General features: G+C 46.1%; 1 protein-coding gene across 4 annotated transcripts in view; it reads left to right on the top strand.

Moving 5' to 3' along the window:
• LOC139415013 (AT-rich interactive domain-containing protein 1B-like) overlaps positions 1 to 16,873 on the top strand; it is an 83,242-nt gene that overhangs the window by 31,613 nt on the left and 34,756 nt on the right. For all 4 annotated transcript variants that reach the window (XM_071162745.1, XM_071162746.1, XM_071162748.1 and 1 more), the window contains 2 exons: positions 14,304 to 14,538; positions 15,369 to 15,458. In XM_071162745.1, coding sequence (XP_071018846.1) covers positions 14,304 to 14,538; positions 15,369 to 15,458 — 325 coding nt within the window. The remainder of the gene's footprint in view (positions 1 to 14,303; positions 14,539 to 15,368; positions 15,459 to 16,873) is intronic.

Raw genomic sequence — 16,873 nt, 5'->3', positions numbered from 1 at the left:
CTCTTCCTAGTGTAAACCTGCATCTCCTCCATTCACTTCTATAGCCCTGATCCCAGATCAACGATGGCTGTGAATGAGCCCTTTATCACTGATGCTGCTCACAGCCATTCCAGTTCCATTGCAAAGCTGCTGAATTTGAGAAGCCGTGTGAGCCTGTCATAACGGTGCTGTATTCTCAGGCAGCCAGGTGTTCTCTGTGGGGCCCAGACAGAATGGGCTCCTCTCGGCTTCTGCCAACATCCCAATTGGCACCGTATTCCCTTTTATAGCGCTCTACATTTGACCAGGGTCCATACACCTCTGGTCAGAAGTGGTGCACTATAAAGGGAATAGGGTGCCATTTTGGACGTGTGCTCTGTTTGACACGTGACTGTTCAGCTGGGGAAATCTGCCAATTCTGTCTGAATACAAGGCATGTTAACCCCCCACTGTAGGTGATCCCTCAGTTGTTTGATCTGCCAAGAGGATGCTGTCAGAATGGAGTAGCATGCGAGACGCACACACACACACACACACACCACCATCCCACGGACAGACTGACAGGATGACATGCGCTCTGCAGGACATGGAGCCCGGCTGATGGAAGGGCCAATCACCCACAACGGGGCTTACTGTCACCACAGTGTGTGTGCCTGTGTCTCAGCCTCTGTGCCTGCCTGTGTCTCAGCCTCTGTGCCTGCCTGTGTCTCAGCCTCTGTGCCTGCCTCTTTGCCTGCGTCAGTCCTACATGTGGGGCCCTGTCCACGGTGCCCTTATCTGTCAGAAAACAGCATGAGGGAGGAATAGGAGCGAGCATGGCTCACACTGCGTAGCTTTGGCCTTATAATGCATCCCATACTGACTGCTTCTCTCTCGTACAAAACACTGCTGCCGGCTCACTACAGACCGGCTCAACTACGGACCGGATCACTACGGAGCTCTCCTGTTGAAGTGGAGATGCTTTTCTTCTGTCGGAGATATACCACTTGTCTGGTTGACTAGCGGAGACGAGAGGGGCTTTTGTCAGTAGATTTGATTTGTTTGTGCTGGTGGAGTAAGTAAGTGTGTGTGTGTGTGTGTGTGTGTGTTAGCTTTGTTTTCCTAGCTTTGTTGTCCAATAGGCCTGCTGTTGTTTTTACTGTTGTGAGTGAGCATCGTGAAAATAATAAGTTAAACCTGCAGGTAGTCTGAGCATGTATGATGCATTAGTGTGTAGCTCAATAGGAGCGTGCCTTAGTGAGCCGGTCCGTAGTTGAGCCGGTCTGTAGTGAGCCTGCTAGCGCTAGCTGCATTAGCATGTGTCTGTAACCACGCAGCAGACAGACATCACAACCACACAGCCTCTTTGCTTACTACAGCATGGTTCCTCCTGCTGCCTCCCTCGTATTAAACATTGTTAAGGAATGAGCTTGTGTCCCAAATGGCACCCCATTCCCTTTAAAGTGCACTACTGACCAGGGCCCATAGGGATCTGCTCAAAAGTAGCCTACTATATAGGGATTATGGTGTCAATTGGGACTCATCCCTCATTAAGGTCTAAAGGGAGAGGCTGAATTACCTCCAGCAGGCTGACCACCTGTTTAGTTTCCTCTCCTTTAAAAAGTCTGGCTGATTTAAATAGGAGGCAGTACATTTCAATTTCCCTTTTAATACGGCGTGACAAAAACGAGGCGTGGAGCCCCCTTCAAACACGGCCAGCTATTGATTACTCACAAGTGTGTACACACACATTCCAATCAAACCCACTCAAGACACACAGATGACACCACCTTCGCACAAGAGGGAAGACAATGCGGGTGCCTACATAATGTCAGGAATGAAACCCACCAGGTTAGCTGTCAAATCCCAAATTGGGTTAGACTAACAGATCAGTTATATTACTACGGGGCTTGTCACAGTTAACGGTGTAATAGTGTGACATGTTTATCGCTGTCATTTTTGGGACTCCGTCTCCATTTCTTCACCGCACACGTTTCCACATGGACCCTTGGCAGGACGCAACACGACTGCAGTCCATGTCTGTTCCTTTACACATCTGAAGACGCTGTGAATCTAGCTAAAGTCATGTCAAAGTTATGCCCAATGTTACTGGAGCTGTGTTTCTTCTAGCAGCCGTGGAGCGCATGTCGCAGCCGTTTTAAACTGCTCACCTGACGCCGTTTCTTTTGGTTTGATAATAAATGAGGTTGCTATTATCCTGATAACTTGACCACTGACTAGGCTATGCACAAGAGGAACTGAGCAGGAATAGGCTTCTCAAAGAGATACTTCAAAGGTAGGCTGCTAATGCCAGAGTGGGGTGTGTATGATTGTGTTTTTAAGTTTATTTTTGTCACGTGTGCTAGTACAGTGAAATGTCTTTCTAGCTCTTTCCCAACAGTGTGTGAGAGCAGAGTAAGTGAGAGAGGGCTGAGGGGTGGAGGGAGTGTGTAAGCCTGTGTGTGTCAAGTTATCTGAACAGTCAAGATGGTTACTTTTAAAAGTTCTTCTTTTTTTTCTTCCTGTTGTCACACCCATTTAGAATGCCCGACGCTTCAACAGTACTTAGACCTGTGTGTGTTGTGAGCAAACTTCAAGAACATTGATAATAGGCAGGAGGGCTACTGAAACAATGGGAGCATTCATAGCTGTAGCTGTGTCAGTGACTTGTGGTGTTTATGGTGTAAAATGCTATTAAAACATTCTGATATAGATAATGTTGTGTTTCCATACCTTAGAATCAGTATGCCTGTAACTAAATGCACTGCTTTTTAAATGGAAATAATCTTTCTTTGGGGTGAAATTTGAGCAAATTCAAAGATTTCAATTTAACTAATGCCATTAACTTGATTAATCGCCTGACAGCCCTAATTACTACGAGTTTGACAGACAAATGATGAAATTTTGCGACAGACATGTGAGTATTGTGGCAACCACAGGGTTCTCACAGCAGAGCCAATCAAAGGACAGGTGTGAGCTGTAGGAGCACAGTTATTGAACTGTGTGTTTGAGAGGGAGGACTGATGGTGTCATTTATTTTCCTAGACCTCGGCGTGTGCTTTTCATGTCACACACAAACACATGCGGACGGCCTCTTGACGTGTTTTTTTTACCCAACTTCTCCCGCTGTTTTCTAAGGAAAGAAGGAAAGATAAATATTTGAATTGAAAAACAATGGAACTGACTGTTTACTGGTGGGAGAAAAGGAGAGCGGGCAGCTCAGTGAGTTAGAGGGAGGGAGAGAACACGAACTGAGAATGAGACATAAGATGATTAAAAGGTCTAGTGAGGGATGAGAGCCCAGAAGTCGTTTCAGAGGCAGCAAAATGCACCGCAATAACTAAACCAGCGAAGCAAGGGGGCGGCTGCTGAGTTTGAAAGATTACAGCAGAGGGAGAGAAGAAGAAAAGCCTGCATTCTGTGTTCCCTCTTCTTTCTGTCTGCTGACAAGCATTTGGCGTCGTCCTATCTAAAACAACTAGCCCCCCTCTCTCCCTCCGTTCTGTTGGTTCTTTCTGCTGTTCCCCTTACACACACTCACATTATTTTCTCCTCTTTCCCTCCTCCCCACTCTGTCTGCTCCCATCCCCTCCCCACTCTGTGTACTCTGTCTGCTCCCATGAGTGAGAGGGGGTGGGTAGGGGCCTTGCCTGCCTGCTTTCCTCTGAGAACACAGCTGCAGTGAAGCAGACACATTGGGCCTGCCACACTGATGTTAAAGCTTGCTGCTCCCCCCTACACACACTGCATTCTAATTACTTGCAGGCTGAAAGGAGTGTTGTTTATTCTAAGACCTAGAGGCTGATCTACATCCTGTGTAGATCCTCTTCTCTCTCCTGTACCCTTCATCTCTCTTCCCTCCTGTACCCTTCATTTCTCTTCCCTCCCTCCCTCCTGTACCCTCCTTCCCTCCCTCCCTCCTGTACCCTTCATTTCCCCTCCTGTACCCCTCCATACCCTTCATTTCTCTCCCCCTCCCTCCTGTATCCTTCATTTCTCTCCCCCTCCCTCCCGTACCCTTCATCTCTCTCCCCCTCCCTCCCGTACCCTTCATCTCTCTCCCCCTCCCTCCCGTACCCTTCATCTCTCTCCCCCTCCCTCCCGTACCCTTCATCTCTCTCCCCCTCCCTCCCGTACCCTTCATCTCTCTCACCCTCCCTCCCGTACCCTTCATCTCTCTCACCCTCCCTCCCGTACCCTTCATCTCTCTCACCCTCCCTCCCGTACCCTTCATCTCTCTCCCCCTCCCTCCCGTACCCTTCATCTCTCTCCCCCTCCCTCCCGTACCCTTCATTTCTCTCCCCCTCCCTCCTGTACCCTTCATCCCTCCTTTGATTCTTTCCTCTGTGCGTTGCGGCTCACTCCCCATAATTAGAATGCGCACAAGGGGGATGAGCTGGAGGGAAAGGATAGAGGAGCAGGGGAGTCTAAGGCAGGCAGAGCTGTGAGCTGGTTGGCTGAGCCACTGGCAAAGGGGAGGGGGGGGGATGGGTTGCCACTCTGCTATTGGTTGGCCTGAGGCCCAGGGACAGGGGGGTTGAGCGGATGCGAGCTCTAGTGTTGTGCCTCTCTCCTACAGGGAGCTCCGCTCATCAAACCCACCACAGCATTGAGGGGGGAAATCAGCAAAATGCTGTCTGTTATTACACTGTGGGTGTGAGAGGGACGCCCTAGCAACTATTTCTCTTTAAATCACTAGCACTCAGAATGCACTGTGCTGTTAGCTGGACTGGAAGATGAAACAGTATTGTAGTAGTAGGTAAGGTTGGTACAGACTACAAGAGGACTGGATTCCCATCCATTATACCTTCCCAGTCTGTGTCTATGCTACACCCCCAAATGGCACACTACCTTTGACCAGGGCCTATAGGGTATTGTAGGGTTTCCCAAACTCAGTGTCTGTGTCTGCCTGTATACCAGTCTTCCTCGTTCTCTCCCAGTCTCTGTATACCAGTCTTCCTCGTTCTCTCCCAGTCTCTGTCAATTCAATAGTCTTTATTTTCAGGGTAAGTTTCTTACTTTGTCAAAATACACATATAACAACAATGGTGGGACCAACAGCAATAAGACACCAATAATAATAGTAGTAGTAGTGGAAATGGTGTCACCATTAACAGCAACAACAACATTAATGAGAATAACAATAGATGAAAGCAATGGGCAGTCTCCACATGACTGAGAAGACACATGACACGGTATGAAAGCCAAAACAAAACGGGAAATATTATTGACATTACACTGCACTTTCACTGGCCGTACCCACTACCGTACCCCCCCCTTCTCTCTTTAACTAGAGGGGAGCGCGGTGAGAGGGGAGGGGGAGAGGGAGCGCGAGGCGAGGGAGAGCAGGTTGGTCAGGATGATATCTGAGGGTGCCTCTGTTTACGGATTTAGGGTTGTACCTGGTAGGTTCCTTGATAATTTGCTTGCTCGCTCCCTCATCTCGCTCGCTCGTTCCCTCATTTCGATCCCTTCATTTCGCTCGCTCCTGCTCTTTCTCCCTCGTCTCACTCACTCCTGCTCTCATCTCTCTCTCGCTCGCTCTCTCTCATATATTGATTGTCTGGAGGATGTGAGAGAAGGTAATTACTTTTTTTTCATCTAAATCAAATAAAATGAAAGTCTTGGACAGTCCCTAATTTTTCACAATGCTTTATGTTCTCCCCCTTGTTCCTCTTTTCCTTTGTTCCAAATCGTACTGGTGAATCTATTCTACACCCCCCCCCCCCCCCCCCAAATCCCCTCTGTCCCGTAGTGCTACTCTAGTCAAATGAGGAATGTATTGTATTAATGATACTGCTCAGCTATATTTGGTTTTTACACACTCGCTCAGCCTCAATCACACACATGCACCCTTAGAGAAATCAGTCAGATTGCTGCTGTCCCCGTTCCCCACTATTTCTTACACGCTGTCATTAAGTCTAAATTATTTTTCAGCACAGCCCCGCGTGTGTGTCATCTGACTGCTACTCATGATTTGTAAATGATGCCCCTCTCTGTAGTTCCTTGGGATGGGGTTGTTCCATTGTATTGTCAGCAGCTATTCCTTCCCTCAGGCCTCTCTTCCCCTTCCATATTTCAGTTGTCTCCTCTTATGGCATCCTCATTCCTTATTGGTAGTTTGATAATTCAGTCCCGGAGCTGGTTGGCTGTAGCCTGTCACGGTTTGAGTGGCTCAGACAGGCCACCTGTTAAGGTAAAGGTTTTTGTCCCAAATGGTGCCCTATTCCCTATATAGTGCCCTGGTCAAATGGGCCCTGGTCAAATGTAGTGTACACTGTAGTGTTGTCATGATACCAGTTTTCCTATCACAATACTTGATACATCACAATACCACGCAAAAAAAAGAAGCTGTTTTAGCCAAAGTCATAGAATGGCACTTGATCCAGACAGATAAACTCAGCTACTGTTCTGTTCAATCGCTGGGTGTCTTTTGAGATCAATATCATTATATGTGTCAAAGGTTATGTTTTTTTGACAGCCGTGTACACATTAATTTAATCAATTATTTTTACCAAAGTCAAATTGATAGATTGTACTAACTACAAAGCAACATAATTGTAATCATTTAGTTGAATGGTAAATCTCTTGATAAACTGGGTAAATCAAGATGTAGACTAGGTCTATTCACAATACAGGTGAATGGATATTATTCAATAGGAGTGTGTGCATGCATTGAGTTATTGAGGCTGATTTCATGGGGTTAAAGATGACAAACGATCAGAATGTGCACAGAATGTGCATGTGGAATCTGACGTTGTGGCTATGGAATCTAGTGGAAACCAGACAGGATGGATAAGTAGGACCAAGACGTAAATTAGTTTTTGGTGGAGAGGGAGACTAAGTGAATTAATACGGTTTTTGGTGACAATCGGCTTTGAAATCAGCATATTTCACATTATGGTTTGCATATTTACGGAGTACTAGGGTAGTGAATTCAGCTGTAAGCTAGCAAGGAAAGCCTACAATTTAAAGCTGGAAGCTACCGGTCTAGCATGGTAAAGGTGTTCTAGCCTGTATTAGAGGTTTTGATCGATTATGATTTTTCTACGCCGATACTGATTAATCTGACATTTTTGAAAATGTATTTGTAATAATGACAATTACAACAATACTGAATGAACTTATTTTAACTTAAGATAATACATCAATAAAATCAATTTAGCCTCAACTAAATAATGAAACATGTTCAATTTGGTTTAAATAATGCAAAAACAAAGTGTTGGAGAAGAAAGTAAAAGTGCAATATGTGCCATGTAAGAAAGCTAACGTTTAAGTTCCTTGCTCAGAACATGAGAACATATGAAAGCTGGTGGTTCCTTTTAACATGAGTCTTTAATATTCCCAGGTAAGACGTTTTAGGTTGTAGGAATTATAGGACTATTTCTCTCTATACCATTTGTATTTCATATACCTTTGACTATTGAATGTTCTTATAGGCACTTTAGTATTGCCAGTGTAACAGTATAGCTTCCGTCCCTCTCCTCGCCGCTACCTAGGCTCGAACCAGGAACACATCGACAACAGCCACCCTCGAAGCAGCGTTACCCATGCAGAGCAAGGGGAACAACTACTCCAAGTCTGAGAGCGAGTGACGTTTGAAAAGCTATTAGCGCTCAGTCAGACTGCTCTATCAAATCATAGACTTAATTATAACATAATAACACACAGAAATATGAGCCTTAGTTTCCGGATTCTACCATATTAATGACCTATCATCTTGAAAAAAAAACATTTATTCTTTCAGTGAAATATGGAACCGTTCCGTATTTTATCTAACGGGTGGCATCAATAAGTCAAAATATTCCTGTTGCATTGTACAACCTTCAATGTTATGTCATAATTACGTAAAATTCTGGCAAATTCAGGCGGCCCAAACTGTTGCATATACCCTGACTCTGCGTGCAATGAACTCAAGAGAAGTGACACAATTTCACCTGGTTAACATTGCCTGCTAACCTGGATTTATTTTAGCTAAATAAGCAGCTTTAAAAATGTATACTTCTGTGTATTGATTTTAAGAAAGGCATTGATGTTTATGGTTAGGTACACGTTGGAGCAACGACAGTCCTTTTTTGCGAATGCGCACTGCATCGATTATATGCAACGCAGGACACGCTAGATAAACTAGTAATATCATCAACCATGTGTAGTTAACTAGTGATTATGATTGATTAAGTTTAATGCTAGCTAGCAACTTACCTTGGCTTCTTACTGCATTCACGTAACAGGCGGGCTCCTCGTGAGGCAGGTGGTTAGAGCGTTGGACTAGTTAACAGTAAGGTTGCAAGATTGAATCCCTGAGCTGACAAGGTAAAAATCTTTCGTTCTGCCCCTGAACGAGGCAGTTAACCCACCGTTCCTAGGCCGTCATTGAAAATAAGAATGTGTTCTTAACTGACTTGCCTCGTTAAATAAAGATTAAATAAAGGCGCAAAAAAAATATTGGCGTCCAAAATGACACAAATACAGATTTCCGATTGTTATGAAAACTTAATCAGCCCTAATTAATCGGTCGACCTCTAGCCTGTATGGACATTGTTTTGCGAACAGTTTCAACATTTCTGCATGCCGTGTTGCATTATTCAAGTGTGTTAAAGTCTGTGCAGCATGAGTGGGGACTGGAGAGCTAATGTAGCCCAGACAGCCCTAGCAATGAATGGAGCAAGCTCTTTAGGCTGTAATGGGACTGTGCTGTAATGAGACTGTGCTGTAATGAGACTGTGCTGTAATGAGACTGTGCTGTAATGAGACTGTGCTGTAATGGGACTGGGCTGATAGACTTGATCCTTTCAATCACATGAGACAGATTTGACAGAAGTACCGAACATACAAAAGTTCTCGTACCAAACCACTTTGGTTTTTTTTGTAGCAAAAGTACAGAAGTTTTGATTACAGTGCACTAGTGTTACACGGTATAAGGGAATAGGGTGCAATTTGGGATGCAGCCAACCAGGACATCCAGAGCTACGGTGATGAGCACCGTCTGAAACGGGGACTTCAAACAGAACAAAAAGCCTCTGTTGGCTGTCAATATTTTAATTGGGCATGAGTGTGTGAGGTTGTGTGTTGTTGGCGGGAAGGAGAGAGACTCCATCACACCAACCCTCGGGCTAAATAGGAGACAGGATGAGAGGGGAGAAAAGGCAATGAGTACCACAGGTTTCTATTTCAGCCCCCTCTCAATTTGCCCTCTTTTTATGATCCTACTGCTACAGCAGTGCTTGTGGAGTCGTCTACTGAAAGGCACAGCCAGTCAGTGTGCATATGAACTGGTGTTCAGAGTGCTGAAGACGGAAGAAGAACCTTGACTTCTATGCACATCACAGAGCCAATGTGTCTCTCTCGCGTTCGCTCTCATTACTATTCTGCACCAGTGCCTGAGTGCTGTTTTCTGTCCTTCAGGCTCTCTGCTTTTACTCTGCTTTGTAGTGGTGTTTGTGTTGAAAGCTGGGTGGCTGGTGCATCTTCCTATCCCAGCACACACTCCCACCCATAGTGGGGCCAGATGGAGAAGTAATCCAGTCCTCTGATATGGGTTCAGGCATCAGAACCTAAACATCACCCTGAGTTACATTATCAGGAATCCGGCAACTGGATGTATGCCATCAAACTCATCTAAAGCTGTCCTCAGAAGAAAAGCCCATCAGTCTTCTTTTGAACATGGCATTATTGTGCCGCCTCATCCCTACCCAAGAGAGACTGCACTTCCCACTGGAGGCTGTCTGTCTAATCTCCCATCCATCGCTCTGCACCGAGTCACGTTCCCACTGTCTCTAGACACACGCGTCGTCTCCTGAGAGCGCTCATCAAACTTAATACGCCAGGCAGCGCTCCTTGTCAGATTTCACAGAGTCTGATTCCCCTCCTTAGCCTTCTGAATGTCTCTGTGTGAGTACACCACAGTGTTCTGCTCAGGACCACTGCCACTGCTGCTACCCCCTACTGGGACACATTTGATGGGGGAAAGATCTAGGCTCAGGCCGTCCCACTGGCCTTCCTTGGCTTTTACTATTTTCTCAATGGCATATTTGTCAAAGGCAATACTTTTCTTCAAACTATATGGACAGAATCAAACGGCTGGGGGATGAGAAGACGATGGCGGGTGCTCTGGTGAATGTGTCATAGCTACTTTAGAGCCCCAGCTCCATCTAGTCGTCTGTCTGCCCATCAGCAACATCTTGGGTGTGTTGTGTCCAAATAGCCAGGCTATGAGCAGAGAGGGCAGCGATGTGCTTACTCCCCCACACTATGCACAGTCAGCACACTGCTCCTTGCTGCCTGGGGTGAATCTCTCTCACACACACACACACACACAGGCTGAGCAATCCTGGGGGCTGAGAAATAAGAGAGCTGGGAAACAAATTATCAGCAGGTGAACAAAACTGGAAAGCAACTTTCTCTCTCTGCAATGTGGCGCATGTGTGCATGGCTCCTCCATGGTCCCATTTCAACCGTTTCCGTAGCAACCCACATTTATTTATCCCTCTTCTTTCACTGCCATTTCCATAGTGACAGAGCAAGGTGAGAGAAGGGAGGCGGTTAAAAAGCCAGAATAATTAAATCCGTAAAGTTAGTAAGCTGGGGCCACTAACGAATGGGAATAATTATATCCGTAAAGTTGGTAAGCTGGGGCCACTAACGAATGGGAATAATTATATCCGTAAAGTTAGTAAGCTGGGGCCACTAACGAATGGGAATAATTATATCCGTAAAGTTAGTAAACGGGGGCCACTAACGAATGGGAATAATTATATCCGTAAAGTTAGTAAGCGGGGGCCACTAACGAATGGGAATAATTATATCCGTAATGTTAGTAAGCTGGGGCCACTAACGAATGGGAATAATTATATCCGTAAAGTTAGTAAGCTGGGGCCACTAACGAATGGGAATAATTATATCCGTAATGTTAGTAAGCTGGGGCCACTAACGAATGGGAATAATTATATCCGTAAAGTTAGTAAGCTGGGGCCACTAACGAATGGGAATAATTATATCCGTAATGTTAGTAAGCTGGGGCCACTAACGAATGGGAATAATTATATCCGTAAAGTTAGTAAGCTGGGGCCACTAACGAATGGGAATAATTATATCCGTAAAGTTGGTAAGCTGGGGCCACTAATGAATGGGAATAATTATATCCGTAAAGTTAGTAAGCTGGGGCCACTAATGAATGGGAATAATTATATCCGTAAAGTTAGTAAGCTGGGGCCACTAACGAAAAATCATGCAAGCAGCACAAGTCTGGAGGAATATATGTAAACAGGTAGAAGTGGTCCCCCAGTGCCTTTTCAATTGGTGAAATAAAGGCTTTGTTGTTGAAATATGTAACACATTCTGAAAACTGAAGAGAAGGCCTTGGCTTGCATCCCAAATGCCACCCTATTCCCTTTATCGTGCACTACTTTTGACTAGAGCCCTATGTACTCCTATGAAGTGTGCTATGTAGGGAATTGTTTGTCACATGTGCCGAATACAACAGGTGTAGACTTTACTGTGAAATGCTCATTTACGATCCCTTCCCAACAAAGCAGAATTTAAAAAGTCAAGAAAAAAGGGGATGGTAATAAAATAACAATAATGAGGCTGGATGCAGGGGGGCTGGATACAGGCGGGCTGGATACAGGCGGGCTGGATACAGGCGGGCTGGATACAGGCGGGCTGGATACAGGCGGGCTGGATACAGGCGGGCTGGATACAGTGTGCAGGGGTACGAGGTAGTCCAGGTAATATGTACATGTAGGTAGGGGTAAAAGTGACTAGGCAATCAGGATAGATAATAGAGTAGCTGCAGCGTGTGTGTGTGTGTGTGTAGTCCAGTGAGTGTATAGCGCCAGCGCAAGAATGTCAGTGCAAAAAATAATACCTTTTTATACAATAAACAAAACATAATTACAAATAAAACCAAAAAAAGGCAGTCAATGCAAATATTAGGGACACTGCACTCAACCCCCATTACCTCTAATGATGCTCCCCTGTGATGGTGAATAGGAGCATCCAACCCCCATTACCTCTAATGATGCTCCCCTGTGATGGTGAATAGGGGCATCCAACCCCCATTACCTCTAATGATGGTGAATAGGAGCATCCAACCCCCATTACCTCTGATGCTCCCCTGTGATGGTGAATAGGAGCATCCAACCCCCATTACCTCTAATGATGGTGAATAGGACCATCCAACCCCCATTACCTCTAATGATGGTGAATAGGACCATCCAACCCCCATTACCTCTAATGATGGTGAATAGGACCATCCAACCCCCATTACCTCTGATGATGCTCCCCTGTGATGGTGAATAGGAGCATCCAACCCCCATTACCTCTAATGATGCTCCCCTGTGATGGTGAATAGGAGCATCCAATCCCCATTACCTCTAATGATGGTGAATAGGAGCATCCAACCCCCATTACCTCTGATGATGCTCCCCTGTGATGGTGAATAGGAGCATCCAACCCCCATTACCTCTAATGATGGTGAATAGGACCATCCAACCCCCATTACCTCTAATGATGGTGAATAGGAGCATCCAACCCCCATTACCTCTGATGATGCTCCCCTGTGATGGTGAATAGGAGCATCCAACCCCCATTACCTCTAATGATGCTCCCCTGTGATGGTGAATAGGAGCATCCAACCCCCATTACCTCTAATGATGCTCCCCTGTGATGGTGAATAGGAGCATCCAACCCCCATTACCTCTAATGATGCTCCCCTGTGATGGTGAATAGGAGCATCCAATCCCCATTACCTCTAATAATGCTCCCCTGTGATGGTGAATAGGAGCATCCAATCCCCATTACCTCTAATGATGCTCCCCTGTGATGGTGAATAGGAGCATCCAACCCCCATTACCCCTAATGATGCTCCCCTGTGATGGTGAATAGGAGCATCCAACCCCCATTACCTCTAATGATGCTCCCCTGTGATGGTGAATAGGAGCATCCAACCCCCATTACCTCTAATGATGCTCCCCTGTGATGGTGAATAGGAGCATCCAACCCCCATTACCTCTAATGATGGTGAATAGGAGCATCCAACCCCCATTACCTCTAATGATGGTGAATATGACCATCCAACCCCCATTACCTCTAATGATGGTGAATAGGACCATCCAACCCCCATTACCTCTAATGATGGTGAATAGGACCATCCAACCCCCATTACCTCTAATGATGGTGAATAGGACCATCCAACCCCCATTACCTCTAATGATGGTGAATAGGACCATCCAACCCCCATTACCTCTAATGATGGTGAATAGGACCATCCAACCCCCATTACCTCTAATGATGGTGAATAGGACCATCCATCCCCCATTACCTCTAATGATGGTGAATAGGACCATCCAACCCCCATTTCCTCTGATGCTACCCTGTGATGGTGAACTAGAAAACCCTTTCGGACACATGTAGGAACTTGAGGAGTGCAGATGAGAGGATCCCACTGCACAGTAGGGTGCATTGCAGTCAAGTGTAATTGGCTGATTTAGTCTGCGTGTTTTTTAAATGCATAGCTGGGATGCTATTAACTGCTTTGTGGCACTGTGGGTATTTTAAGTGACTGATCATAAAGTAAGTGGTTGTTAAGGCCTCAGAGGAAGTGTCATATTGACGGGTGACAGGTTGTAGTTAGGAGCTGCCTGCTTGCCAGCTGGGAGAGAGGCCACCGACCACACCGTTTCTACAACTATCAAAAGCGCAGAGGGAAAAAGGGAGGCACATTGGAGGGCAACTCATTGGCACTATTAAACTCTGTCTCCATTCTTGATGTGGCATTGAGGACATTTGGCATGGCTCTCTTTTGTAGGTAGGTACTTTGGCCAAATCTGCTTAAATTTGAGGTGTTTATGCCACTTAGGTAAATTGGTGATTGTTGCCATGATGCTGGTTTCATCCCAAATGGCATCCTATTCCCTATATAGTACACTAGTTTTGATCAGGCCTCTGGTTAATAGAAGTGCACTATTTAGGGAATAAGGTGCCATTTGTTTCTCTGGCTATTAAAGCAGTAGTATAGACTGAGAGATGGCCATCTGGCCTGCCTGGTTTTGGCTTTAACTGAATTTGGTAAAACCTTCCTCCTGGACATCGAGATTTCCAACACTCCCAATGTCTTTCTGTCTATGTTGGACGTTATGTCAAGTGACTGGTGAAGTTTTTACCATCTGTTGGTGAAGAATGCTTAGTGGTATTTCTTCTGGGTCGTGTTCGTTCAGGGCACAAAACGGAGCACAATTTAAAATGTTTTGCAGGTGCTCCCTGTTTCAGTCCATTTTCTTCAGTTTGGTGCCGAATGAACACAACCCTGGCTTTCCCCTTGGTTGCTCTCTCCTCTTCTGTTCCAGGACCTGTCTGGGTCTATAGATGACCTTCCCACGGGCACAGAGGTGGCTATCAGCTCAGCGGTCAGTGCTTCGGGGTCCACCAGCAGCCAGGGCGAGCAGAGTAACCCGGCCCAGTCTCCCTTCTCACCCCACATGTCCCCTCGCCTGCGTAGTGGCCCCTCCCCCTCCCCCGTGGGATCACCCGTGGGATCCAGCCAATCGCGCTCCGGACCGATCTCCCCCGCCAGCGTCCCAGGTATAGAACGAATCCCTGCCACCATGCACCTAGGTCTAGGAGACACCTACACACTCTACCACATCTCTCTCTCTCACACACACACACACACACACCTACCTCGGACAGGGAGTAAGGACCAGTGTGCTAGGCTTGATACAGTAACTGAATGTGTAGTATTTCATCCATTATATTTCAGAGAGCAGTTCTGACACACTGAGACAGCCACAGTGGAACTGCAGCAGCTCTGGTTGTCATGACTGGCTCATCTGTGGAAGAAAAAAGAGCTCCTTTGTCTCATTCCAGTCAGTTCTTTCTGAACTTCTTTTGAGTTAGTGACTCTATAGTAGCTAGTCACAGTGGGAGGGGGAGAGACGTCTGTTCTTATATCTGTACAGGCAGCTGGGGCAGTCAGTTCTCTAGCTGGTTTATACTCCAGCTCCAAAACAAAGGCCTCGGTCATTAAAATAGTTTCTAAACTATGTTAGCAGTTCGGAGTCACTTTAACTCAATTACTCTCCCACAGTGCAGCGCATTGTTGGCCTTGTTGACTCCAGGGCTGGACTAGTTGGGGGAGTTTTGTTATTTGCGGGCAAAGTTAGTTCATTCGCCTTCTCTCTCACTGCTCTGGGTGATAACGAGGTCGATGGGAGACCATTTAGCCGTTGACACCCACACACGCTCTCACCCCTACTGGGAGAGCTGTCAGTCATTAGTCCCCATTAGGGAGGGGTTCCTTTAGCTGGACACACTGCTGCTCTTCAGGCCATCACACTGACACGAAGGAGCTGGGGACGTGTGTGTGTGTGTGTGTGTGTGTCCCACTGACGTTTGCCCCTCTCTCCTCCCAGGCACCCAGATGGCCCCACAGACCCCTGGGAACATGTCTGATGTGGGTTCCCATTCCACCCTGAGCCAGTCCCCCATGTCTCAGGAGAGAGGTGAGATTCTCCTGCACATTACACCACCTGTGACCTACAACCCCCCTCTTCCGGGAGATTTAACATGAAGAGTCAAGAGTAATCAGCAACCAACTCGTATATCCACGGCCGCTTCTGTGGTCAAATCCATGTTCGTTTCAACAGTGGTTTGATAAAGAAGGTCTCCTCTGGTGTACACAGCCTGACCCCAGGACGGAAGTCATCTAATTGTACACCATAAGCCGTAGTCCCTCCCTAATGATGTATAGCAGTCCATTTCTCCTGCTGGGTTTTCCATAGGATCATTAGTACAACAGATTAGTCATAGATTCCACTCCCTCTATACCTCTGGGCTGCTGTCAGCACTGGGCCAGAACTTCAGCATGTTTCCCAAATGACACCCCATTCTCTATTCAGTACACACGTTTTGACCAGGGCCTATAGGGCTCTGGTCAAAAGTAGTGCACTATGTAGGGAATATGGTGCAATTTAGGACATAGACTCTGCCTTTATAGAGTAACCATGGCTGTGCCTCTCAGCGGCTGCCAATATGGTTGTCAGTGACCAAGCAGTCAGACATGTCAATCAGGCTGTTTTCTATGGCCCACCCTCAGCCCAGCCAGCCAGCCCAGCACTGGGTAAAGGCCTAGCAAGTAATAGTCAAAATAACACCTCAGCTGCCAGCTAGGCAGAACCTTTTTCTCACTGTCTAAAGGGGATCATTGTAACAGTGGTGGCATTAATACAAACGATTAGTCACTCCAAGCTTGGGGAGCGGAGTCTATTGAAATGGAGCATGTGAGTGAGCTGCTGAACCACGGGGAAGGGGGAAGTCATCAGATTTTCCTATTGGCCTTATCAGGACTGTATGAAGAGTATTTTACTAGGATGCCCATTAGCTACTGTGAAAGCAGCAGCGACTCTTCCTGGGGTCCACATAAAACATGTCATAATACAGAACATGAATAGACAAGGACAGAAATACTTCAAATAAGAATAGATGTGTTAAATAGGTCAATGGAACTCGACCAAAACAATGGAAATGCCATGGAAACGCATGGGGGAAAGATCTCCTCATTGCACCCCCAGTTAAATTTGCCTATATTTTAGTCTATTTCAGACTATTTTTGAGGTAAAAATTGAAGTGTGGATGTCAACCCCAACACATGTCCATGTCATCGTCACCAATCGACTGCATTACAGTTAAAAACAACTGACTACCACCACCCATTTCTGTATGCTAGCTATGCTGCCAGGTTATATGGTCCGAAGTTGGCATTTAACAGTCACTTTTGAACCTGAAAAGGGACAACTTCTAAATGTTATGCAGTGAAAACAGCCAAACGATCCAAATGGGACTTTAGTAACCACATTGTCTGTTGAAATGCTTCAATCATGAGAGTTCACCAATATCCACTTGCTTAGATCAGATTTGT

This window comes from Oncorhynchus clarkii, chromosome 8 (genome assembly GCF_045791955.1).
Source record: "Oncorhynchus clarkii lewisi isolate Uvic-CL-2024 chromosome 8, UVic_Ocla_1.0, whole genome shotgun sequence".
NCBI classification, from domain to species: domain Eukaryota; kingdom Metazoa; phylum Chordata; class Actinopteri; order Salmoniformes; family Salmonidae; genus Oncorhynchus; species Oncorhynchus clarkii.
The sequence above is the reverse complement of the archived record's forward strand: the minus strand, read 5'-3'. Positions and strand labels throughout refer to the sequence as shown.